The 26,983-nt window shown below is 46.6% G+C and overlaps 1 protein-coding gene and 1 long non-coding RNA gene across 9 annotated transcripts in view; one reads left to right on the top strand and one right to left on the bottom strand.

Annotated features, from left to right (window-relative positions):
- Positions 1-9,988: 9,988 nt before the first annotated feature.
- LOC120386686 lies at positions 9,989-24,258 on the top strand. Its single transcript, XR_005589863.1, has 3 exons — positions 9,989-10,077; positions 23,721-23,877; positions 23,969-24,258. It is a non-coding gene; the product is annotated as an uncharacterized LOC120386686 (long non-coding RNA).
- The window catches only part of PNPLA7 (patatin like phospholipase domain containing 7), a 363,329-nt gene continuing 351,882 nt past the window's right edge, over positions 15,537-26,983 (bottom strand). For all 8 annotated transcript variants that reach the window (XM_039506224.1, XM_039506218.1, XM_039506223.1 and 5 more), the window contains 2 exons: positions 17,933-18,036; positions 15,537-16,846 (listed from right to left, as the gene is read on the bottom strand). In XM_039506224.1, the coding sequence (XP_039362158.1) occupies positions 16,766-16,846; positions 17,933-18,036 (185 nt within the window). In that variant the 3' untranslated portion in view covers positions 15,537-16,765. The remainder of the gene's footprint in view (positions 16,847-17,932; positions 18,037-26,983) is intronic.

Below are 26,983 nucleotides of genomic sequence, written 5' to 3'. Positions count from 1 at the left end.
ATCAAGCTTCACAATCATCATAGCTGTGTACCAGTATTAAACTGTTTGTTTAAAACTTATACTGTGTGTGCGTGTGTGTGTGTATATATATGTCTTTTGTCTGGTGAAAAAAAAAATCCCTGGAACCTAACCCCCCCCCCATTTACATTAATTCTTATGGGGAAATTGGATTTGCTTAACATCGTTTTGCTTAAAGTCACATTTTTCAGGAACAGAACTACAACGTTAAGTGAGGCGTTACTGTACTTAGCAGAAATGAACAAGCTCCTTCTGGAGGTACATGAAGAGCTCGATAGAGGCAACTGGGTTGTGAAAGGTTCCAACCACAGATTCAATCAGGCAGATCTGGACCACTCCCAAGAGAGGCTCAATGCCGCTGGTGAAAGAGGAGGAGGAATTATAGGTCTCACAAGCATGGCCTCAGCACTCAGCAGATGGCCTCTCCCCTATAATCTGTGTGCCCAAACTGCAGACCAAGCCACAACATTGTTCAGTCTTGCACTTGATGATCAAATGAGTTGCAGTGAATCCACCCCAGCATGAAAGCTGCATGATTGTGTTGATGAAAATAAAGTGTTAATGAACTTCAAAGATACAAATTGTTAACTTCTTCTCTGAAGAGCTCCTAGCCAGCACTCCACAAAACAAAACGATTGTCCTGTTCAGAAAGCTCAAAGGAGTCAGTACGGTTAAATCACCAAAGCCAGCTCTGGACACAGGTGACGTGGAAGCTGACCAGGTAAAGGCACGACACCAGGATTATACTGCACTGCATGCTGATACTGACTGTGTTTTTGTGTCAGCACAAGATCCTGATGTTCTTCTGTTAGTGGCACACTATGACAAAATGCTTTGCAGCAAGTTGTGGCCGAAGACTGGAACATCAAAAACCCCAAATACATTCCTGTGCATACTATCTGAGAGAAGCTTCTGCCTGTATTTCCTCAAGGAGACACAGAAATCTCATTCTCCTTCCATGCACTGAAAGGCTGTGACACTGCTTGGACAATATTCACGGAGAGACATGGATGTCTAAAACCTGGGGAAGGATGATCTACAGAATGAAACAATCATTTCAGCAGAAAAGTTCATCTGCAGCCTGCACAATTTACCCGATGAGGAGAGCTGCGACAAGGCACGTACAGTATTGTTCTCTGAGTGCTGATCATCAGATGCACTGCCCTCAATTAGTGATGCACTGCACTAGCACACCCAAAGAGCTCATTTTCAAGCCATGGTGTCGACAGGGCTGGCTCTAGGTTTTTTGCTGCCCCAAACAAAAAATTTTTTGGCTACCTCCCATGGCCCCACCCCAGCCCTGGGCTGCCCCCCACACCTCCCTGCCGCCCCAGCCCTGGGCTCTCCCCCCACCTGCACCCCTGCTGCCCCAATGCTGGGCTCTCCCCTCCACCCGCACCCCCTGCCATCCCAACCTTGGGCTCTCCCCCCACCTGCACCCCTGCCGTCCCAGCCCTGGGCTCTCCCCACACACCTGCACCCCTGCCGCCCCAGCCTGGGCTCTCCCCACCCCACCTGCACCCCTGCCGCCCCAGCCCTGGGCTCTCCCCACCCCACCTGCACCCCGTGCCGCCCCAGCCCTGGGCTCTCCCCACACCTTTACCCCTGCCATCCCAGCCTGGGCTCTCCCCACCCCACCTGCACCCCTGCCGCCCCAGCCCTGGGCTCTCCCCCACCCCACCCGCACCCCCTGCCATCCCAACCTTGGGCTCTCCCCCCCACACCCACACCCCCTGCCGCCCCAGCCCTAGGCTCCCCTCCACCAGTGCTGACTCCGCCCACTCCCCCTCGCCTCCAGCCAGTGCGGCGCTGGCAGGGTCGGGGTAAGCAGCGGGGCTCCTGGGCCGTGCCTCAGCCCAGGGTCCCTCCAGCTGGGGCTCCTGCCTCCAGGACCGGCCAGGACCTGGGAGGGCAGAGCTGGGGGGACTGCCTGGCAAAGGGCTGAGGAGCTGGGGCAGGGCAGCCCCAGAGGGAGTGGAGCCCCGGAGAGCGGGACGCAGGCCCCACATGGCAGCGCCCTGAGCACCGGTCTCCTCTATGGCCCCGCTGCTGCTGCTGCTGCTCCTGGTCACCCTGCTGCAGTCCCTGGGTGGCTCAGGCCACTTCACCCAGCCCCAGCTGTGGCGCTGGGGGGCAGCTGCCCTGCGGCACCTACAGGCGGCTCTGTGCGCCTCGCGGGGCAGCCCCCAGCCCAAGTGTCCCCGCTCAGAGCCCGCCCGGCCATACGGTGTGGGCACTGCCCCCCGACGCAAACCACAGCGGCCCCAGGGCACCCCCCGTGCAGGATGTGCTGCTGCTGCCAGGGCTGGCTCTAGGCTTTTGCCACCCCAAGCAAAAAAAAAAAAAAGATGGCCAGAATGCTGCCCCTAAAAATGTGCCGCCCCAAGCACGTGCTGGGATTGCTGGTGCCTGGAGCCAGCCCTGGGTGTGCAGGCAGGCAAACTGCAACCATCCCTCACTACCCTGACCAGAGATTATGGGTTGGCCCAAACACAATGGAGAACGGGTACCCAAGCTAATGTCACTGGAGCCAATTCCCGACAGCTGTGCAGAAATTATTCCCTGTGGATGTGTCAATGGGGGTATATCACAATGCTGTAGCTGCAGAAATGCCACATGGGCATGCTCTGGGGCTTGTAAATGCAAGGGGTGTGTTGGCACATGTAGGAACTGTTACATTACGCTGATCTAAACAATGTGTAGGATCTAGAGTAACTTTGTAGTGGAATAAAAACCATAGAAATCTACTAATTTTCCAAATTTTACTTAAATTTTGAACTCCAATTTAGAATGCAAAATATTCAAAATTCAGCTTGATAACTCATTTTGTTTTTTCAGACTCAGCACATTCAGATTATGACAGATAACTTCTTTACCTACTTTCCCCCAAAATGCCTCCTCCATCTCATTTTATAGACAATGTGCTCAGCCTATCAGCTGGGAGGAGAGCTGCAGTATGTTCCAGCCTGATGCGATGGCATCGCTCTATGGGGCCTCCAATGAGCGGGGGAGAGTGGGATGGAATTTCAAATGCAAGCCAAGTAGACACATTCCTTTCCACAAGATCCTGGGGCTGTTGGCCTTTCTGTCTCCCAAAGCAGCAGTGAAGGGCAACTGCCCTTTAAATAAAGGCATCTTTACCCTACATGGGCTGAGGATCTGATTTATGGGTCTGTTTCTATCTACTGTCTCACGCACCAATGTTTCCCCAGCCCCTGGCTATCAAAGGCAGCATGAAGGTGAGATACAGAGACCTGATACAAGTGATTTCATTTGAATAAAAATACAACTTAGGACAGATGCGGAGGAAAAACTAAACAAAACCCTGGCAGCAACTCACCATCCCGAACACTTTGCATCTGGCCAGGAAGGACCTTCTTTCCTCACAGGCCTGCTGGGCAAAATCCCCACAGGAGAAATATTAGCTGGGCTGGCTAATTACAGCAGAACTCTCTGCTGTGAAAATCGTGAGAGCCGCTAATACAACACTGGTTGCAAAAGCCCCTCTGTGGCTGGATTCCTTTGGTGCATGTTATGAAACCCTTCAAATACTGCACAGACCCCAGCAAACATGGAAACAAAACCACTGCACAAGTAATGCCTGCCTTTCAGGTGCCATTTCCCACGGGTTTCCAAAGAGCGACGCTCAGCTCCCCTGCAGAGACGGGCGTTAATTATTAATAACTTGATTATTGAAATAACATCACAATCACATCACACTAGCCCAAGTGATCTTATCACAGCAAGTAATGAACTAAAGAGGCCCCTGCACTCACATGTCTCATTTGCAACCAACACTCGCCCTGCATGTCTGTGTCTGATGATGCACCCGAGGTGCTGTTACCCACCCTCTGTCCCGGCTGGAATGCACAGGGGATGGAACAGTCACTGCGTGACCCATTGTTCTGCTGTAACAGAACTGTGCTGCAGTGAGTCATCTCAAAATAACTCTGACATTCCGAACTGGCAGCCTGCGTCACTCTCAGGGGATGTCCAGATGCTTTGGAAAAAAGACATGCATTGCCAGCATAGCTCTCGGGTCTCCGCAGAACACAGAGCAGCCGAGTTACAGCACATCACCGACTAAGGAGCATCAGCACAAACAAGAGCAGACTAACTCAATTGTATGATGCATTCTGAGGCGTGGGCCGAGCCCTCCCCAAGGTACGCCATCCTATACAGTACCAGGCACTCAGCAGGTCTCCTCTCCCACCTCTGCTGGACCCATGCGAGCCTGGCTCAGGCAGCAGGAACACACAGCCCTAGTGACTGGCTCATTTTTAACTAGAGTCTCATCTCCACAGGAGGGTTGAAACAACAACACTTAGCATTTTGTGAGTTTAAAGTGCTGTACAGTCCTGGGCTGAGCCTCCCAGCCCGCATGAGGCAGGGCATCCAGCAGCCCCCAGCCCTCCCAGAGTGCCAGCAGTGTGCTGCCTTGGCACTATGTGGCCATAGGACAGTCACACTTTACCCTGCAGTGACTGTAGTTAGACCCCCGACTTTGGCTTTTGAGCCCTGTAATAATATTCCGAGTCTATGAATCCATGATACATGATTGGACTGAATTCCGTATTCTTGCATACCTCATTCATGTCCTGGCGAGTGCAGGCCCATTAACTGCACTGTCTGTCTAAGATGCTTTACATTGCCACAGTATCCGAGGCCACGCAGCCTTCAGTGAGGCAGGGCTGGGCTGAGCTATTATGCCCAGTTTCCCCCCAGAGGCTAAGGGCCTTGAATGCTGTTCCTTCCAGTCCTAGGCTAGTGCTCTAACCACTGCCCCACCCTCCGAATTAGGTCTTCAAAGATATGGATAGCTACTCTGCTACATGTAGCAATCCTCAAAAAGCATCCAAGAGTTCTAACTGCAAACTAATGAGAGAAATTATAACCTATGTAGTGATGTCTGTTGATTCTGGGATGGAGTACAAGCAATTCAGCCATGCAGGGTACTGGCGTCTGGGCCAGGTGTATGTAACACAAAGTAAAACTTCAGCATAATGACATGAGCGTGAACTAGTGGTAATAAGGAATTCAGTCAGGTCCTTCGCCTGCTGGGTACTGGAGTGATGGAAATTACAGATATTACACTGGACAGGCAGCCAGTGCACTATAAAACATAACCACCTGCTGATTAGAGGATAGGGCTCAGTGTTCTCGTTGCTAGTCTGCATGTGCACAATTCTGGGGCTCCCAGAAGAGCCAGGGCACAACTTCAAACGCCCCCTCGCAAACCTGCCAGAGCCAAGGCAGAGATAAGAGCAAAAGAGAAAGGGCCTGACGCTTGCCCCGACTCACACACGACTCTCTCCATGAAAGAGCTCTTCCCCCCAGGCGACCCCTTGTATCAGCTCCCAGAGTCTTACTAATCCCATCCTGGTTCTCACTAGTGCTCTCCTTCAGCCACCACCATGTCTGCTGCTCCTTCCCATCACTGCCACAAATGCCTTTCACCAGGCCACGGTCACCATCTCCCATCCCGTCCATCCGTCTGTCCAGAACCCTCCCGTTAACGTTAACTTCGCCGCCTGCTGCTTCATCCCACTGCAACCCCCTGCCCTGCACATGGGCCTCTTCACTGGCTCCCTGGGCTCTAGCACATCACGTACAAGGTGAGAATAAGGACGGGCCCTGCATCCCCACCACATTTGCTCATTTTCTACTCCCACTCCCCCCACAACTCCTCCTGTTCTCTCTCTCTCCAACTCCCTGGGCCGGCAGCAGTCCCTGCCAAACACCCCTCTTGCCTTCTCCAAGCCCTTCCATCCCCATAGCCTCCCAGGTTTCTCCCTCTCTCTGGAGGGGGATGGGGAGGTGAGGAGAGAACCCTGCAGCCTGGTGCTGAGAGCACTCACCCAGGGTGTGGGAGACCCAGGATCCTGTCCCCCTGCTCCATTGACCTTTTCACTCTCTATCCTCAGTGCAGCAGCTTCAACAGGAGCCAGCGAGAATATTCCAGAGCTTAGGGCACTCCCCTGGCAGGTTCAAATCCTTTCTTGCCCCTAAGGGGAAGGGGGGACTTCAACTGGGAGTCTCCCAGCTCCAGGTGAGTTCCCTAACTGCTGGGCTCCTCTGCCACCACCCACCTTCCTCCTGGGACTCACCTACTAGGGCCCGATCCAGTAGGCAGCCTCAGAGCACACCTACTGGATTGGGCCCTCCCTATGCATTAGACAGCCAAACAGCTGCCTTCTCCTGCTTTGGGAATTACTCTGGGGCTCAGACAGGAGACAGGCATCTGGAGGCGCACAGGGAGGCAGCCCAGAAACACAGGCTCTGCAGAACTTTTACTGCACAGTTCAGGTGCCTGCAGGGTTTCAGCAGGAGGTTTGTGCATCACAGGGGTCCCAAAACTGGGACTTTGGCTCCTCAGTGCTTTGAACATTCAGCCCACAGTGTTTGCAGTACAGGTCATTTGCTAGTGGCTTCAGCTCGATACAGGAAAGAACAGGACAGCAGGATTTGAATGAACTTTCCAATAGGCTTTAAAAAAGGCTTTAAAAAGTTCAGACAGTCAAACTGGTTAATTGACTATGCAGTCATCAAAATGAAAAAGCAGTTGCTTTGAAAATATAACACACATTGAAACAGACCATTCCATTGTAAATGCTCCAGACCAGAGAAAACTGGAACCAACCTCTTGGGGGAAATTCTTACGATTACAAAATATATCAGAAGGATTGTTATAGATCCAAAATATATCGGAAGGACAGAACAGGCCGTGCAGGGGGAGGAGTGGCACTATATGTTAAAGAAAGTGTAGATTCAAATGAAGTAAAAATCTTAAGCGAATCCACAGGTTCCATAGAGTCTCTATGGATAGAAATTTCATGCTCTAGTAAAAATATAACATTAGGGATCTATTATCGACCACCTGACCAGGACAGTAATAGTGATGATGAAATGCTAAGGGAAATTAGAGAGGCTATCAAAATTAAGAACCCAATAATAGCGGGGGATTTCAATTATCCCCATATTGACTGGGAACATTTCACTTCAGGACAAAATGCAGAGATAAAATTTCTCGATACTTTAAATGACTGCTTCATGGAGCAGCTGGTACGGGAACCCACAAGGGGAGAGGCGACTCTAGATTTAATCCTGAGTGGAGCGCAGGAGCTGGTCCAAGAGGTAACTATAGCAGGACCGCTTGGAAATAGTGACTATAATACAATAGCATTCAACATCCCTGTGGTGGGAAGAACATCTCAACTGCCCAACACTGTGGCCTTTAATTTCAAAAGGGGGAACTATACAAAAATGAGGGGGTTAGTTAGACAAAAGTTAAAAGGTACAGTGACTAAAGTGAAATCCCTGCAAGTTGCGTGGGCACTTTTTAAAGACACCATAATAGAGGCCCAACTTCAATGTGTACCCCAAATTAAGAAAAACAGTAAAAGAACTAAAAAAGAGCCACCGTGGCTTAACAACCGTGTAAAAGAAGCAGTGAGAGATAAAAAGACTTCCTTTAAAAAGTGGAAGTCAAATCCTAGTGAGGCAAATAGAAAGGAGCACAAACACTGCCAACTTAAGTGCAAGAGTGTAATAAGAAAAGCCAAAGAGGAGTTTGAAGAACGGCTAGCCAAAAACTCCAAAGGTAATAACAAAATGTTTTTTAAGGACATCAGAAGCAGGAAGCCTGCTAAACAACCAGTGGGGCCCCTTGACGATGAAAATACAAAAGGAGCGCTTAAAGATGATAAAGTCATTGCGGAGAAACTAAATGGATTCTTTGCTTCAGTCTTCACGGCTGAAGATGTTAGGGAGATTCCCAAACCTGAGCTGGCTTTTGTAGGTGACAAATCTGAGGAGCTGTCACAGATTGAAGTATCACTAGAGGAGGTTTTGGAATTAATTGATAAACTCAACATTAACAAGTCACCGGGACCAGATGGCATTCACCCAAGAGTTCTGAAAGAACTCAAATGTGAAGTTGCGGAACTATTAACTAAGGTTTGTAACCTGTCCTTTAAATCGGCTTCGGTACCCAATGACTGGAAGTTAGCTAATGTAACGCCAATATTTAAAAAGGGCTCTAGGGGTGATCCCGGCAATTACAGACCGGTAAGTCTAACGTCGGTACCGGGCAAATTAGTTGAAACAATAGTAAAGAATAAAATTGTCAGACACATAGAAAAACATAAACTCTTGAGCAATAGTCAACATGGTTTCTGTAAAGGGAAATCGTGTCTTACTAATCTATTAGAGTTCTTTGAAGGGGTCAACAAACATGTGGACAAGGGTGATACGGTGGACATAGTGTAATTAGATATCAAGAAAGACTTTGACAAGGTCCCTCACCAAAGGCTCTTACTTAAATTAAGATGTCAATGGATAAAAGGAAAGCTCCTTTCATGGATTGAGAACTGGTTAAAGGACAGGGATCAATGGGTATTATTTAATGTTAAATTCTCAGAATGTAGAGGGGTAACTAGTGGTGTTCCCCAAGTGTCAGTCCTAGGACCAATCCTATTCAATTTATTCATAAATGATCTGGAGAAAGGGTAAACAGTGAGGTGGCAAAGTTTGCAGATGATACTAAACTACTCAAGATAGTTAAGACCAAAGCAGATTGTGAAGAACTTCAAAAAGATCTCACAAAACTAAGTGATTGGGCAACAAAATGGCAAATGAAATTTAATGTGGATAAATGTAAAGTAATGCACATTGGAAAAAATAACCCCAACTATACATACAACATGATGGGGCTAATTTAGCTACAACGAGTCAGAAAAAGATCTTGGAGTTATCGTGGATAGTTCTCTGAAGATGTCACGCAGTGTGCAGAGGTGGTCAAAAAGCAAACAGGATGTTAGGAATCATTAAAAGGGGATAGAGAATAAGACTGAGAATATATTATTGCCCTTATATAAATCCATGGTACGCCCACATCTCGAATACTGTGTACAGATGTGGTCTCCTCACCTCAAAAAGATATTCTAGCACTAGAAAGGTTCAGAAAAGAGCAACTAAAATGATTAGGGGTTTAGAGAGGGTCCCATATGAGGAAAGATTAAAGAGGCTAGGACTCTTCAGCTTGGAAAAGAGAAGAGTAAGGGGGGACAGGATAGAGGTATATAAAATCATGAGTGATGTTGAGAAAGTGGATAAGGAAAAGTTATTTACTTATTCCCATAATACAAGAACTAGGGGTCACCAAATGAAATTAATAGGCAGCAGGCTTAAAACAAATAAAAGGAAGTTCTTCACGCAGCGCACAGTCAACTTGTGGAACTCCTTACCTGAGGAGGTTGTGAAGGCTAGGACTATAACAATGTTTAAAAGGGGACTGGATAAATTCATGGTGGCTAAGTCCATAAATGGCTATTAGCCAGGATGGGTAAGAATGGTGTCCCTAGCCTCTGTTCGTCAGAGGATGGAGATGGATGGCAGGAGAGAGATCACTTGATCATTGCCTGTTAGGTTCACTCCCTCAGGGGCACCTGGCATTGGCCACTGTCGGTAGACAGATACTGGGCTAGATGGACCTTTGGTCTGACCCGGTACGGCCTTTATTATGTTCTTATGTTCTTATGCAACTTCAGCTACAAGAATAGCGTAGCTGAAGTCGATGTATCTTAGATCGACTTAGATTGACTTACTTCATGTCCTCGCGGTGCAGGATCAACAGCCTCTGCTACCCCGTTGACTCCGCTTCCACCTCTCACCCTGGTGGAGTTCCAGAGTCGACGGGGAGCGTGTTTGGGGATCAATGTATCGCATCTAGATGAGACACGATACATCGATCCCTGACAGATTGATCACTACCCGTTGGGTAGTGTAGACATACCCTTAGAGCAGAGCTTTTAGAAAAACATCCAGTCTTGATTTTAAACTTATCTGTGACGGAGAATACCCCTCAACCCTTGGTAAATTGTTCCAAAGGGCAATTACTTTCTCTGTTAAATATTAACACCTTAATTCCAGTTTGAATTTGTCTAGCTTCAACTTCCAGCCCTTGGAGCATGTTCTACCTTTCTCTTCATCCTCATCCTGGTGAATCCCAAATGGACGTAGTCTCTTTGTAGAGCGAGCGCTGCAGGGATTGATCTTTAGGTAGGTCATTAAGATGGTCTGGCAGGATGTTCAGTCAATGTTCATCATTGGCAATTTTATCACTTCTATTCTGTAATCCAGCTATAAATGGATGGTGAAGAGACATTATCTCCTTTGTACCCTGTCATCATAGACACAATTGATAGGAGGCAGAAACTAGCATGGACCTATTTCCCAATTAAAGTTTTGTTATCTTTCATTAGTCAGAGATACAGTTATCAGCAACCTGCCAGTACTGCATAAATTAAGTGTGCGTGAGCATGTGAGTATCATTCATTGTCCATTCTTTCTATGCTTAACAAGTAGGCTTTTCATCATTCAACAGATACAGGCATGGTACTATACAAAACAGCTACAGTCCAGTAAGGACATAGTAAATTGTCTTTACAAAAGGAACCCTTTCAAACTCCAACTCCATTTCAAAAACACTGCAAAGTTTTTATTCTAAAAAGGTAAATCTCTGGACACAGGAAATGAGCAACTCCACTGATACCTGCTCTTTGGAAAGTTAATCTGTTCAACTGCAAGAGAATCAGAGTTCAGCATGAATATTCATGTAGAGAAAGTTTCAGTCCCAAGTTCGTTAACAGTGAGACTGGGCTAAAGCCATCATTTCCAAACCTGGGTACAGAAAAGTTGGACATCTAAATGAGCACCCTGATTTTCAGTGTTGCTGAGATCAGTGGAGCTGCAGGTGGCTCAGCACCCCTGGAAACAAGACCACTAACCTGAGGTACTAAAGTTTACGAATGTGGCCTGCCTGTTGCTATAGGAATGATTTCCTCTGATAAAGGCTCCACGTTCACAAGCGCAAAGTGTCAAAAGAGGAGAATGTGAGGTATTGCCAATACGGAGGAGAACTGGAATATGGGATGTTTAAATAGAATGAAAACTGCCAGGGTGCAGCTGGTGAAGTGTCACAGATGTATACATGGGAACATTTAAAATGAACACACAAAGTGAGTTAACCCCAAAACAACTCACAACTACAAGAGTCCCAGTAGATACCCTAACAATTTTCACCAGAGCCATGGAGACACTGACTGCTGTGGCTAGTCCTGGAGTCTTAACCTCTGAATGGTTATGGAGTTCAGTCAGTGGACAGTCAGCACCACCTGTTGTGAGACATTTCTCAGTAGTACCATTAACATGTTGCTTGGATGACCCACTCACAGCACTGGTAGCTGAACCTACCGCAACCTGAGCTCCCACAGCTCCTGTTCAGAAGGGTCCATATGAAGAACTTACTAGTTTTATTCTCTAGTCAACTGGAGCTGTTGACAACAGCAAACATGAGGCAAAAAGAAAGAGCATCCAGGTGAAACTTTGTGGAGAATGTGGGAAATGTCTGCATTATTTTAATGAAAAATATAGATAACCTAATTTTCACAATCATTTTTACATTGTGACCTAGTAGGACTGAAGGGGTTATTTTTTCTCTGGGACAGGGGCATAATAGCCGGGAATTGGTCATGTAGGTCTCTGAGTTGGGAAGAATGAGCCAAGAACTGCCCACACATGAATGGGAAGACCTTGGAGATGCAATGGAAGACCAATGACCGGACAATAACTTTTAACAACTGGCAGCCAGGAGCAGTGGCACAGGAGCCAGCAAACAGAGCTGAACTCAGAGAAGTTTGGGTTGGAATCTGTTGGAGAAGAAGGCAGGCAAGACCATTAGGGGCAGTGAGTGAGCTCTTGGGAGTGTGTGTGTTTGAGTTCAGTTTGAAATGTCTGGTAGGGAGCAGTGGGTTGTGAAAAGCAGGTGCTTTGATCACAGCTGAAACTTGACTGGAAACAAGGCTTCCTAGGCAGCAGGTTTATGAAGGGAGCCAGACAGACAGACAGCAGTAAGGAGCAGCAACAAAGGACTAGCAAACAGAGCTGAAAACAGGGGAGCTTGAGAGGGAGTTTGGGGGAGGATGTGTGTGGTGTGTGTGGTTTTTTTGTTCTGACAGAAGTTTAGGAGAGAATGCACATGAAATTGCAAGCCAATAGCAAGGATTTTTAATGAATCTGTAAACTCAGGGGTCATACCTTATGACTGGAGAATTGCTAACATAGTTCCTATTTTCAAGAAAGGGAAAATAAGTGATCCAGGAAACTACAGGCCTGTTAGTTAAAAGACAGGAGTGAACAGTAAATGGAACAAAATACAACATGGTTGTACAAAAGATACATCATGCCAGACCAACCTGATCTCCTTCTTTGAGAAGAGAACTGATCTTTTAGACAAAGGATATGCAGTAGATATAATCTACCTGGATTTCAGTAAGGCATTTGATACAGTTTCACTTGGGAAATTATTAGTTAAAATGGAGATGGGGATTAATATGAGAATTGAAAGGTGGATATGGAACTGGTAAAAGGGAAGACTACAATGGATCATACCAAAAGGTGAACTGTCAGGCTGGAGGGAGGTTACTAATGGAATTTCTCAGGGATTGGTCTTTGGCCCAATCTTATTTCACATTTTTATTAATGGCCTTGACACAAAAAGTGGGAGTGTGCTAATAAAATTTGCAAATGATACAAAGTTGGGAGGTATTGCCAATACGGAGGAGAACTGGAATATCATACAAGAAGATCTGGAGAACCTTGAAAATTGGAGTAATAGAAATGGGATGAAATTTAATAGTGCAAAGTGAAAGGTCACGCACTTAGGAACTAACAACAAGAATGTTTGCTATAAACTGGGGACTTACAGGCGGAGGGGAAACACCTGGGTGTATTAGTTTATCACAGGATGACTATGAACCACCAATGTGATGTGGCTGTGAAAAAGGCTAGTGCAGTCCTAGGTGAGGTATTTCCAATACAGACAGGGAAGTATTAGTACCGTTATACAAGGCACTGGTGAGACCTCATCTGGAATACTGTGTGCAGTTCTGGGCTCCCATGTTTAAGCAAGATGATTTCAAAACTGGAACAGGTGCAGAGAAGGGCTACTTGGATGATCTGAGGAATGGAAAACCTACCTTGCGAGAGGAGACTCAGAGAGCTTTGCTTGTTTAGGCTCACCAAACGATGGCTAAAGGGAGACATGATTGCTTTTTATAAATACATCAGAGGGATAAATACAGATAGGGAAAGGAGTTATTTAAGATAAGCGCTAATGTGGACACAAGAAAAAATGGATATAAAATGGCCATTTGAAGGACATAAATTCACACTGTGTAAAGGTGGGGGGAGGGATAGCTCAGTGGTTTGAGCATAGGCCTGCTAAACCCAGGGTTGTGAGTTCAATCCTTGAGGGGGCCACCTAGGAATCTAGGGCAAAAATCAGTACTTGGTCCTGCTAATGAAGACAGGGGGCTGGACTCAATGACCTTTTGCGGTCATCTTCCAGTTCTAGGAGATAGGTATATCTCCTATTATTATAGGAGTTTATTACACACAGCACTGGCAGAGTGTTACCTTGCTTATTACACTCAGAGACACTGTCAACCAATTGGTTACAATGGAATATATGGATTTTTCATGGGCAGGGGAAAGTGACAGGGTAGGCAGTTTCACACCTCAGGATAGGTCTAGGAGCAAGACAAGATAGCACATTAGCCAATGGTTAACAGGTTACATAATATCTCTGCCCATGGTCTCAAGTTAGCAAGTTAACATTTAATTAATACTTTGATAAAATGTTATTAGTATAAAATATATATGTTGAATTCTGATTTGGGGTTCATAGGAATGGAGTAGCTTTTCTGATTGTCCAGCAGATACATTCCTAAGGGTTAAAACAAAGAAACAGTGAGAGTATATGGCAATAAAGATTGTCTCCTTTGTGTTTTAAGGCAGGCATTAGTCCCTAGGAAAGGGAGGTGAGAGGATGCCATATCTTATACTGACATGTGCCAACCTTTTATAAACTCAAGGTTGGATATGTGAGAACATCTCCCTACAAAAGAAACTAACAACCAAAACAGGACTTCTTTGTTTAATCTGCAACTCCGAATAAGACACAATTATATAGTTTTTAGCTCCAATACCTGGCAATTTGCTGACTTGGCTTATTTTGGCAAAGCAAGGTTATCTTTTGTTTATTTTGCTTCTTTTAGCTAATCACTACTTGCTAGGCCTCTGGTCCCTTGACCATACTCTGGACTTTGGGTCTGGAAAAGAGCTGGCACAATCCATATACCAGGTTGTTATATAAAATGCACATGGACTCTCACCATTAACAAGTTTAGGCTTAGAATCACAGAATAGAATCATATAATATTAGAGTTGGGAGAGACCTCAGGAAGTCATCTAGTCCAATCCCCTGCCCAAAGCAGGACCGACCCCAACGAAATCATCCCAGCCAGGGCTTTGTGAAGCCGGGCCTTAAAAACCTCTTAGGATGGAGGTTCCAGCACCTCCCTAGGTAACTCATTCCAGTGTTTCACCACCCTCCTAGTGAAATAGTTTTTTCTAATATCCAACCTAGACCTCCCCCACTGCAACTTGAGACCATTGTTCCTTGTTCTGTCATCTGCCACCACTGAGAACAGCCTGGATCCATCCTCTTTGGAACCCTCCTTCAGGTAGTTGAAGGCTGCTATCAAATCTCCCCTCATTCTTCTCTTCTGCAGACTAAATAACCCCAGTTCCCTCAGCCTCTCCTCAAATACATGTGCCCCAGGCCCCTAATCATTTTCGTTGCCCTCTGCTGGACTTTCTCCAATTTGTCCACATCCCTTCAGTAGTGGGGGGAACCAAAACTGGACACAATATTCCAGATGAGGCCTCACCAATGTCGAATAGAGGGGAATGATCATGTACCTCAGTCTGCTGGTAATGCCCCTACTTATACAGCCCAAAATGCCGTTGGCCTTCTTGGCAACAAGGGCACACTGCTGACTCATATCCAGCTTCTCGTCCACTGTAATCCCCAGGTCCTTTTCTGCAGAACTGATGCTTAGCCAGTCGATCCCGAGCCTGTAGCAGTGCATGGGATTCTTCCTGCCTAAGTGCAGGACTCTGCACTTGTCCTTGTTGAACCTCATCAGATTTCTTTTGACCCAATCCTTCAATTTGTCTAGGTCACTCTGGACCCTATCCCTACCCTCCAGCGTATCTACCTCTCCCCCCAGCTTAGTGTCATTTGCGAACTTGCTGAGGGTGCAATTCATCCCATCAGTCAGATCATTAATAAAGATGTTGAACAAAACCGGCCCCAGGACCGCCCCCTGGGGCACTCCGCTTGATACTGGCTGCCAGCTAGACATCGAGCCATTGATCACTATCCATTGAGGGCTAATGCCTAGCATTAGAAGGTATGCAACTCCTTGAGAGAAGGTACAAAGCTCAAAGGCAACTTGCCCTCCGGATCTGTAACAATCCTGGATGCTGCCCCAACTTTCTAGATGTTGCAGGGCCATGCGTGGGTGAATGACCACGTGTACTGGATCTGTGCAGCCATCCACATCTCCCGTAGCCTTCTGGTAAGTGACAACAGCAAGCATCGATTTCTCTGCTGCAATTTTATTTTAAAATACATAAATAAAAAGGACTCCAGCTGTGGTTATAAACTGAGGGTGTCTTCAAAAGTACAAGTGTCACCTTGGGAGGTTCTGATCTCAGCAGAAGTGACTTAAGACCTTTGGGCTATTGGTGCATTCCCAAAAACCTTCAGCATTCTAACAGCTTCCACTGGGATCATGACGGAGAGTACCATGCTGGGATGGAACCTGGACGGCTCCATTTTAGATGGCTGCAGCCTTTGTGGAGCTCCTGAAAAGTTGGGCAAGTTTTGCATGCTGGCAATGAGGCCTTTAAAACATGAACTCTTATGGACTCAACATAACCTGCCTGGCATTTTATCACACCCTACAAAGCAGTTACTGATCAGTGACAGAATCTTGTAACCCACTGACAACCACGTACAGACATTTCATTTCAGCAGTTACCACTTTGTTTCACAAGGTAGCTACAGCTATGTAGCTACTCTCTAACTGCCTGGCAAATAGCAACTAAATGCACCATCATTACATGCTCCTGCAGATGGCTTGATTATACAGTATTTGAAGCAAATGAGTAACATTCAGAGTAATTAACTTGTAGCATTTAGATTTCCCATTAAGTCTTCAAGAGAAATGCAGACAGAGACCCTTTATCCTACTATCACAGCAATACTCCCACTTACACGGTTGCAAAATAAATACAGAGCTGAGTTAACAACATGGCTGCCTGGCTCCTGTGACAAACACCCCTGCACTCTAATGCTCATGTATTTACCCTTTGCAGCAGTGGCAGTGCCCATACTTTCCAGGGATGTTTTCTTTTTTTTGAGCCTTCTGGGCCAGAACAGCAAACAGAACCCATGGTGGCAGACAGTCAAAGCAGCATCTGAACACACTTCTAATCACAGACAACTCCCAGCACAGCCTTTCGTCATACAAACCCCAGAGAGATCAATGACTCACAACCCACAATGGCACCTGGAAAAAGGAGCAAAGTCATTGCAAATTTCCAGGGCATGGGATCTCACTGGGCATGGAGATGTGGGCAGTGCGCTGGCAATTCTTGTACTTCATTATGGTGGGTCTACTTTAAGGACAGTTAAATAGCCCCTCCATCCTGATCTGAGAGGTTTGAGAAACTGCAACATCTCAACTAGGCAATCTCTTTATAAAAAGGGCTCTTGGCAGTGAAACTACAGTTATGTGATCAAATGAAAGACAAGTCCTGATGGCTCCCCTAGTGATTAGCTGGGCTCCCCTGTGCTGCTGGGTCGGCTCTCTTGTTTGGGGATGGTGATGCGTTTTCTTATCTGTACATCTTCATCCTGAAGGAGGAAACAAACATACTCATCAGCAGGAGATATCTCATCTGAAATGATTTACCAGACTGTTCTAGATAAACAAAGACACTCCTCTCTCTACTTCCTCCCCCAGAAGCCTTCTGCATATCAGACTTCAGTCTCAGAAGGATCAGCTTGGCTGATGAAGATTTTAAATACAACCAGGAACATGAATCTGTGTGGATCTACGACACAGCCCTCGCACTCTGCTGCTATCCCACTCGGAAACACTGAGGCCACCTCACGTCCTTCCCTGTGTATCTTATTTGTGTAGGTTCTCAAACCTGTTCACATGCTCCCATCCAAGAACTGTTCTTTCCAAATATTAGCCGGCATTTGTAGCTCTTTCAAATTGGCCAGGACTCTCCCCGTAAGAGAGAGAGAGCAGTGATGCAGATTTGCTGTAGAGTTTTTCATTACCTAAGTGGAGCTGTGTGATCTCATTTATGCTTTGCTCCAAGATGGAAGGTCAGAAAAACTTCATGGTCGATAAAATTAGAGATGGATTATAACTATTTAAATGCCAGTATGTGAACTCTGGCCATGAGACATGCATTCTTCCGGCTATGTGTATAGGAAGGGACAAAGCTGATGTCAACACCCTGCTAAATTATGGACCCTTTAAAGGATGCTGACAAGTTTCAGCCACACAAAAGCTCCTGTTTCTGACTTGGTTCCTTCCAACAATCTTCCCTAAAGACTGAAAGGTTTGGCTTTGCAGGGTTGTAGGTTACATGTAACCTAAAATATCAGATAGCTTGGATAGGCTGCTCTGTGAGCAGCTGCTGTACACAGTCTGCCTGAGAGGGATGGAACATGGCTTAGGAATGCACTCAGTACCTGCACTGCACTACAGACCATCTGATTTTCTTCTACCAGATTCCTTTCAGCACCAGTCTTACAGGCTGCTTCTCTCAATTGCCCCTTCTCACACCTTCCCACGAGATTGTGATCCCACCATCTAACCTAGATAAGGCTCTACGTCTGCAGGAATACATTTGGCTTTGCCATCTTGTCAGACTAAAGGCCGGCAAAAAGACACACAGAGCTAGTCTAGAGCACAGTTCTTACAGAGTCAGAATCCTCTTCCACCTGGCTGCTTAGGAAATTAGCGTAATCGTCCTTCTGGTTGTCTAGAATTTCTTCTTCATATTCAGTCTGATAGTCAGATTCATCTGAATAGGAGGGAAAAGAGAATCATTGGTTTTAGTTGGCACCAATAATGGACAGAGGGCATTGCATGAGGATTACAATATTTGCTAACCACATCCTGAGCTACAGGGCACTCAGCCAGGAAGGAGAGTCAGGTTTGGCCAACTAATGGCAACTCAATGAACTAGTTACTTTTCCCTGGGGATCACAAATCAAGCTGTCATTTTAGAAGTATCAGTTCTCTAGCCTGCCTGGATGCAGAGATAACCTTCAAAACCTGGATGTAAACTGATGTATCAATGTCTGCTAGTAACTTCATTAAAATTGCCTGGTTAAAGAGGTGTGAAATGTCCCATTCATCTCAATGGGGCCTTCGCTTTCAATCTAATGATAATGTAAAATGTTGACATATTAATCCCACTGATCACTGCACACAAACATTATCACCACTGATTAATACACACAAACAGTAATACCACTAATTCATGCAAACATGCAAGAAAAGGGACAATCTTGTTTGGCAGATCTGCACAATCTACTTTTGGCATCATGCCATGGATTGAGTGCGGAAGAGCCCCACCGCTTATACATTCTCCAGTGTGACTCTGTTAGGATCTGGGAAGATCTGTATCTTGGGAGGTCAGAGCAAAGCAAGGTACAATGAAAGGTGCTGTCCATGTTCAGTTGCAGAGGTGCCTCTGCCAACACCAGTCCTTGCAATGCCAGTGCTGCTCGCAGGACAAAGCCTTGGGACCTCTCTGTTCCTCTTTTACAATGTTGAAAATTGAGCCTGTATTCCTGTTCCTTGTTTGTTGTCTCTTAGCCCTGGTCTACACTTCGAGTTTAGGTCAAATTTAGCAGCATTAGATCGATTTAACCCTGCACCCATCCACCCGACAAAGCCATTTTTGTTGACTTAAAGGGCTCTTAAAATTGATTTCTGTACTCCTCCCTGACGAGGGGATTAGTGCTGAAATCGACATCACTGGGTCGAATTTGGGGTAGTGTGGACGCAATTCGATGGTATTGGCCTCCGGGAGCTATCACAGAGTGCTCCACTGTGACCGCTCTGGACAGCACTCTCAACTCAGATGTACTAGCCAGGTACACAGCAAAAGCCCCAGGAACTTTTGAATTTCATTTCCTGTTTGGCCAGCGTGGCGAGCTCATCAGCACAGGTGACCATGCAGCCCCAAAATCACAAAAGAGCTCCAGCATGGACTGAATGGGAGGTACTGGATCTGATCGCTGTTTGGGGAGATGAATCCATGCTATCTGAATTCAGTTCCAAAAGATGAAATGCCAAAATATCTGAAAAAATCTCCAAGGGCATGAAGGACAGAGGCTACAACAGGGACCCGCAGCAGTGCCGCGTGAAAATTAAGGAGCTCAGGCAAGCCTATCAAAAAACCAAAGAGGCAAACGGCTGCTCCGGGTCAGAGCCCCAGACATGCCGCTTCTATGATGAGCTGCATGCAATTCTAGGGGGGGCCCTACCACTACCCCACCCCTGTGCATGGACACCTGCAAAGGGGGAGTCTCATGCAACAGGGATGAGGATTTTGGGGATGGGGAAGATGAGGAGGTGGAGGAGGGTGAGGATAGCGCACAGCACGCAAGTGGAGAAACCATTCTCCCCGACAGCCAGGAACTGTTTATCACCCTGGAGCCAATACCCTCCCAACCCTCCCAAGGCAGCTCACGGACCATGAAGCCAGAGAAGGCACCTCTGGTGAGTGCACCTTTGTAAATATAATGCATGGTTTAAAATCAAGCATGTTTAATGATTAATTTGCCCTGAAGACTTGGGATGCATTCACGGCCAGTACAGCCCCTCCTTTTAAATGGCCAACCCAACGGGTGCTTGGTATGGGAAAGGAGGCTGCTGCTGTTTGAAACCATTCCCACATGTTATGAAGGTTGAAGGGGGAGGGGTGAAGTGATCATCCCAGAGAATTGGGTGTGTGTGTGGGGGTTAGTTGGGTTTGTGCTGCACGTTAACCCAAAAACCGCAGCCCCTCCTTTTAAATGGCCAACCCATTGGTGTGGGAAAGGAGGGTGCTGCTGTTTGAAACCATTCCCACATGTTATGAAGGTTAATTCTGTTGCCCGGCCCTGCGTGTGTGATCTCTCACACCAAACTGGCAGGCCCTCAATATAAGAGGTAAAATGCAACCTTATACTGAAAGCATCTGTGCTATGTAATGTTAACAGCTTGGTTCACCGTGAAAGAACCTACCCATTGTTCTCTAAAATGTGTCTTTTTAAATACTACTCTCCCTTTTTTCCCTCCCGCAGCTGCAAATGTTTCAACGCTCTCCATATCATCTCCAACGCTCTCCAGATGCTAGCGCAGATAAGAAGGTGAAAAAAATGCACTCGTGATGAAATGTTCTCTGAGCTCATGCAGTCCTCCCGCACCGAAAGAGCTCAGCAGAATGCGTGGAGGCAAACAATGTCAGAGTCCAGGAAAGCAGAAAATGAACGCGAGGACAGGAGGGACGAGCAAGATGAGAGGTGGCGGCAGCACGATGGGAGGAGGCAAGATGCAATGCTGAGGCTACTGGGAGATCAAACTGATATGCTACGGCATCTGGTGGAGCTGCAGAAAAGCAGCAGGAGCACAGACCGCCACTGCAGCTCCTGTGTAACCGCCCGCCCTCTTCCCCAAGTTCCATTGCCTCCTCACCCAGATGCCCAAGAACACGGGGGAGGGAGCCCTCCGGGCCCCCAACCACTCCACCCCAGAGGACTGCCCAAGCAACAGAAGGCTGGCATTCAATAAGTTTTGAAGTGCAGTGTGGCCTTGTCCTTCCCTCCTCCACCCCAACCCCTCCCAGGCTACCTTGGCAGTTATCCCCCTATTTGTGTGATGAAGTAATAAAGAATGCATGATTTTGAAACAATAATGACTTTATTGCCCCTGCAAGCAGTGATCGAAGTGGGGAGGGTGGTTGGCTTACAGGGAAGTAGAGTGAACCAAGGGGGTGGGTTTTCATCAAGAGAAACAAACAGAACTGTCAAACCGTAGCCTGGCCAGTCATGAAACTGGTTTTCAAAGCTTCTCTGAGGCGCAGCGCACACTGCTGTGCTCTTCTAATCGCCCTGGTGTCTGGCTGCATGTAATCAGTGGCCAGGCGATTTGCCTCAACCACCCACCCCAACATAAACGTCTCCCCGTTACTCTCACAGATATTGTGGAGCACACAGCAAGTAGCAATAACAATTGGCATACTGGTTTTGCTGAGGTCTAACCGAGTCAGTAAACTGCGCCAGCGCGCTTTTAAACATCCAAATGCACATTCTACCACCATTCTGCACTTGCTCAGCCCGTAGTTGAACAGCTCCTTCCTGCTGTCCAGGTGCCTGTGTCTGGCTTCAAGAGCCATGGCATTAAGGGATAGGCTGGGTCCCCAAGGAGAACTACAGGCATTTCAACATCCCCAATGGTTATTTTCTGGTCTGGGAAGTAAGTCCCTTCCTGAAGCTGTTCAAACAGACCAGAGTTCCTGAAGATGCGAGTGTCATGTACCTTTCCCGGCCATCCCATGTTGATGTCGGTGAAACATCCCTTGTGATCCACCAGTGCTTGCGGCACCATTGAAAAGTACCCCTTGCAGAAATCAGTGTTCCATGGCATGAACCTGCCCCATTACCAATGTCCAAATTGCCAGGGCCCGTGCTTTGAGAGAAGTCTGTGTCCATGTCCTCATCACTCTCGTCACAGAATTGGTGTTCCACGGCATGAACCTGCCCCATTACCACCACGATGTCCAAATTGCCAGGGCCCGTGCTTTGAGAGAAGTCTGTGTCCATGTCCTCATCACTCTCGTCACAGAATTGGTGTTCCACGGCATGAACCTGCCCCATTACCACCACGATGTCCAAATTGCCAGGTCCCGTGCTTTGAGAGGAGTCTGTGTCCATGTTCTCATCACTATCGTAATCGCGCTGCCGTCGCCTTCTTGCCTGCTTTTGCAGGCTCTGGTTCTGCACATACCGCAGGATAATGTGTGAGGTGTTTACGATGCTCACAACAGCAGCGGTGAGCTGAGCGGGCTCCATGCTTACCATGGTATGGCATCTGCAGGAGAGCAGAGTTGCAGTGGAAACGGTGGATGATGACGGATGCCACAAGAACAGATATTTATACCGAACGACGAGAGGACCTGCAAAGTGGATTCATGGCACCAGGAGAGCAGAGTTGCCGTGGAAGCGGTGGATGATTGAGCTCATTTACTTTATTGAAATCATCATTTAGTCAATTGAGACTGAGCTCATTTACAACAGCAGGAGAGCAGAGTTGCAGCGGAAGTGGTGGATGACGATGGTTTGCAGACCTACTGCACCATCTGCTGCCAGCAGCACCCAGGACACAACAGTAGTGGTGATGGTGAGCTGAGCTGAGCGGGCTCCATGCTTGCTGTGCTATGGCGTCTGTACAGAAAAAAGGTGCTAAACGATTGTCTGCCATTGCTTTCACAGAGGGAGGGGCGACTGACAACATGTACCCCAAACCACCCATGACAATGTTTTTGCCCCATCAGGCATTGGGAGCTTAACCCAGAATTCCAATGGGTGGCAGAGACTGCAGGAACTGTGGGATAGTTACCCATAGTGCACCACTCTGTGAGTCGATACTAGCCACGTTATTGAGGACGCACTCCGCTGACCTACTGCTCTTAGTGGGGACATACACAATCCATTGGGGGTTGGACTAGATGACCTCTTGAGGTCCCTTCCAACCCTGATAGTCTATGATTCTATGACTGTATAAAATTGCTTTCTAAAGATCGACTTCTATAAATTAGACCTAATTTCCTAGTGTAGACATACCCTTAGCCAGCCTCTGATCTTCCCATCACCACCAGCTTACAGAAGTTTCCTCTTAAAAGGGCCTTTGTCAAAGGCTTTTTGAAAGTTGAAATAAATAAATTATATTCACTATTTTGTTGATATACTAGGGAGGTGTGATATTCCCCTATTAAACCCATACTGACTTGTTCTGATCATATCACAATTACCTGGGTGTTTTATCTTTCTATTTTAATGTTGTTTCAACCCATGCTCCTGGTTTTGCAGTATGACTCACTGTTCTGACATTATCAGGATAATCCCTAGCGCCAGTTAGAGAGTTAGGTAAGACATTAGCTACCATCTGGAATCACAGCCACTGAATGATTGCATATTTATGTCACCAGTTCAGTCCCTTTTATCTTAAACTTTTGTAGAACTCTTGGACATACCATCTGGTCCTGGGGACTTGATTATCCTTAATTTAGCAGTTTGTTCCAGAAACTTCAATTTGAAGTGCTTAGTTTACCTCAAGTATCAGAGGGGTAGCCGTGTTAGTATGGATCTGTAAAAGCAGCGAAGAGCCCTGTGGCACCTTATAGACTAACAGATGTTTTGGGCATCCGACAAAGTGGGTATTCACTCATGAAAGCTCATGCTCCAAAACGTCTGTTAGTCTATAAGGTGCCACAGGACTCTCTGCTGCTTTTAGTTTACCTCTTTTATTACCTGAAGAGCACAGGCATGGAGTGTCTCCCCAATATCTTCAGTGGTGAAGACTGATGCAAAGAAATTGTTTTGCTTCTCTGCAAAGTGCACAAAATTTTGAACCACTCCCGTATTTGATTTTTGTCTTTGGCTAGTTGCTCTTTCCTTTTAGCCTCTAATTTCGACTTTGTGTTTCATCCAACAGAGTTTATGCTCCTTTCTCTTGGCATCAGTAGAGTTGGAGTGCCTTTTTCTGAGGGATTCCCTGGTTAGCTTGAATAAACTCTTGAAGTTAAATCACGGAACCATTTAGATCATACTCCCCTCCACCTCGGCTTTCCTGCTTCCTTTCTTCTTTAGAGGTATGTGTGCCTTTTCGTATTCTGTTATGGGTTGCTTAAGTAGCCTCCACACTGAGTCTAAAAATTTTAATTTCCTCACTTTTGCCTATAGGTCTGTTTGATCAGCTACAGATGGGGAAACTGAGGCCCAGCGGGACCAGTGGCACAACAGTCTCCCTACAAACCCCAGTGTTCTAAGTGCTAGACAATACTCCAGCCTAGAAACAGGATAATGTTAGAAGACTTAATAATTTTCAAATAACCTCCAGATATGTCACAAGATAGACAACAAGAGACTGTTACAGACTCATTTGTGCTGCCCCATATCAATTCACCATTCTATTTAAGAACTCTGATACTTTCAGCATATTGATCAGAAGGGCTCCAGTGAACTCCCTGAACTTGCATTACTGTACACATCCATCATAGCTACTGTCTAGCGCCTACCTTGTAAATAAATAGTGAAGCCACATGCAGCTCTACTCTCTGGACTGTGGCAGCTTCTGAAGCCACGGCAACTGAAATGCTCTGACTGCCAACCAGCAGGGGTAATAAACCAGCAAAGCAATGGCATCATCGTCACATGGGTTTGAGCTATTCCTGCTCTCATGCCCAACCTTTTCCCTCAAAAATCAAACAAGATGCATATGCAGCAAAATTAAACAAATCTCAACTGCTCACGTTGGTCATGTTGGGCATTGATCCACCTTGCACAGAGTTTATTAAAAAGCCCTGCTTTAGACTGGTTCCTTCTGCAGTGCTTGCAAGGAGTCTGCCAATAATCACAACTAAACACAACAAGCAATCACTTTTAATTGAGCCAGGCAGGCTGCGTTCGGCGGCGTGCCTGCGGGAGGTCTGCTGGTCCCGCAGCTTCGGCGGACCTCCCGCAGCCGTGCCTGCGGGAGGTCCAGAAGCCACGGGACCAGCAGACCTCCCGCAGGCAAGCCGCCGAAGGCCCCCGCGGCTTGCCGCCCCAAGCACGCGCTTGGCGTGCTGGGGCCTGGAGCCGCCCCTGGCCATCACACGTCTCAGCAAAGTAATGATGCCAGTGTGCTATTCCACTCTTGTCCACCGGCACCCCAGCCTTCTGTTTACTGCTTCTTGCCTGAACACATCACAGCTAAGAGGAAGCACAGGGCTCTACCCACAAGGCCAGCTGGGACTCAGGAGAGCTGGATTCTATTTCCAGCTCTTCCTCCTGCCTCCCCTTGTGACCTTGGACAAGTCACTGGGTCTCTCTGTGGCTCAATTCCCCATCTGTAAAATCCTGCTCCACTTCACAGGATGGTTCGGAGGATAAACAAATTCCTGTTTGTTACGTGCACAAATAGCTCACTGATGGGGGCCGTACATGGTAATCAGACAGATCCATCATGGCTACATATACAGTGCAAGCAGAGACCTGGGTTTCTATTTGTGTCACTAGATCACCACTCGTGCTTTTGGGGGATTGGGAAAATAACCATCCTTTTCTGATGTCTGAAACGTTGGTGGGTTTGCAGTGAGTGGGCAGGGAGATGGAGCAGATGTGCCAGTAGCAGTTAAACCAGCTTCACCCAGACGCTTAACAGCTACAAAGTTATCTGTGTAGATACCAAGTATGGGGCATATGCTGCGAGATGGACGAACACCTTCAAACATGGGAGTTGCTGGATCCTCCTAGCTGACCCCTACAACCCTAACCTAACTCTCCACATTTTAAATCAATTGGCCCCCATTCCCATGGGGGGCTGTCAGGGCAGACATCTCAGTGTCCCCGGCGCGGGCCTGTGTGTATAATCCTGCTTCCTATTAGCCACCTAGGTAACCTCAGATTATCTTGGGTTTAAAACACCCGTGGCATTTGGCTTGTCTGTTTATTAAGTTTCCACAAGGTTTGCATTTCTGCCCTAATTCCTGCTCCCTCCTGTGATGGTGCTAGAGCACCACCATCGTAACCGAGACTTCGTTAGGCTCTAGGCCTCAGCCTTGTAATAAGCATTGTGCAAACTGAACCCTGAGCCCATGCGGAGCCTTACTGATTTCAATGGGGATCTAACTCCAGTATCAGTAATGTCAAACTGACCCTCTCACAGGAGGTGTAGGTTTAAGTGAAATGTACACAATTAATGATTAGAAAGATTTCAAGTAAAAGAGCAGATGAGCAACAGCTTATACTCAGCTGCTGCGAGGGACCACATAACTCAAAGGTTTAGCCTAGTGTCTATTTATAAGCAAAGGCCAATTTTGCCCAAATAGAAATGCTAAAGCCTGTAAGGATGGCATACTGATTGCTATGCAGCAGTGTAAGAGTAATCCCACCTGTAAACCCAACAGTCATGGCAAACACAGACACCACTGGACTGTGTATCAAAGGGCCATACAGGAGTCACATGATTAAGAAGAAGAAAAGTCTTTTTCAGCTTGGTTCTGAGGAACAGGTCTTGTACTTAAAATGAATTAGCTGATTACTTAAGTATTGCTCACGTTGGAACAGTCGATAGCATCTGCTGCATTCTGCCGATGACAGTACATTCTGTTCTTTAGCATTTTATTCTAACACAATGGCTATAACAAGCTGGCAGAAAATGGATTAAAAACACTTGGCCATTACTTTTTCCTGTAGTGGTTCAGAGAGTAATTTATAGCTTTAATTAAATATAATGGCTATGATTAAAAAGGAGACCCTTGATATAAACTTGGTGAGGAAATGCTGGAATTAAACTCACTGCACCTGTAGTTTACCACAGATGATAGTATTTTCAGAGATTTACAACTTTATTGTTAAAACTTACTTTGAGCTAAAAGTGGACAAACAGCCTGAGATGGCTCTCTAAACAAATGTTTCCAATAGCAGTGGGGTCACTAATGTTATTGCATATTTGTATTGAAAGAACGCTCAGAGACTATAAGCAGGAAGAGAGCCCACTGTGGGAGGTGTGTTACCCACTTCCGATCACCTTGGTTCAGAAAGACGCAAAATAAAACAAATGGCAATAGCCACTGCTGCAGACTGGAATGTGTTCACATGCAGTAGGCTATTCTGATGTGGTAACCCCCCAAGGTTTTCATTATTCAGTAGTTCTACAGGACTCAGAAACAATGCTCTTGAGAACAAACAGGAAGGTGTGGCCCCTGCCTCAAA

This window comes from Mauremys reevesii, linkage group 19 (genome assembly GCF_016161935.1).
Source record: "Mauremys reevesii isolate NIE-2019 linkage group 19, ASM1616193v1, whole genome shotgun sequence".
NCBI classification, from domain to species: domain Eukaryota; kingdom Metazoa; phylum Chordata; order Testudines; family Geoemydidae; genus Mauremys; species Mauremys reevesii.
This window is presented reverse-complemented; position numbering and strand designations above follow the sequence as displayed.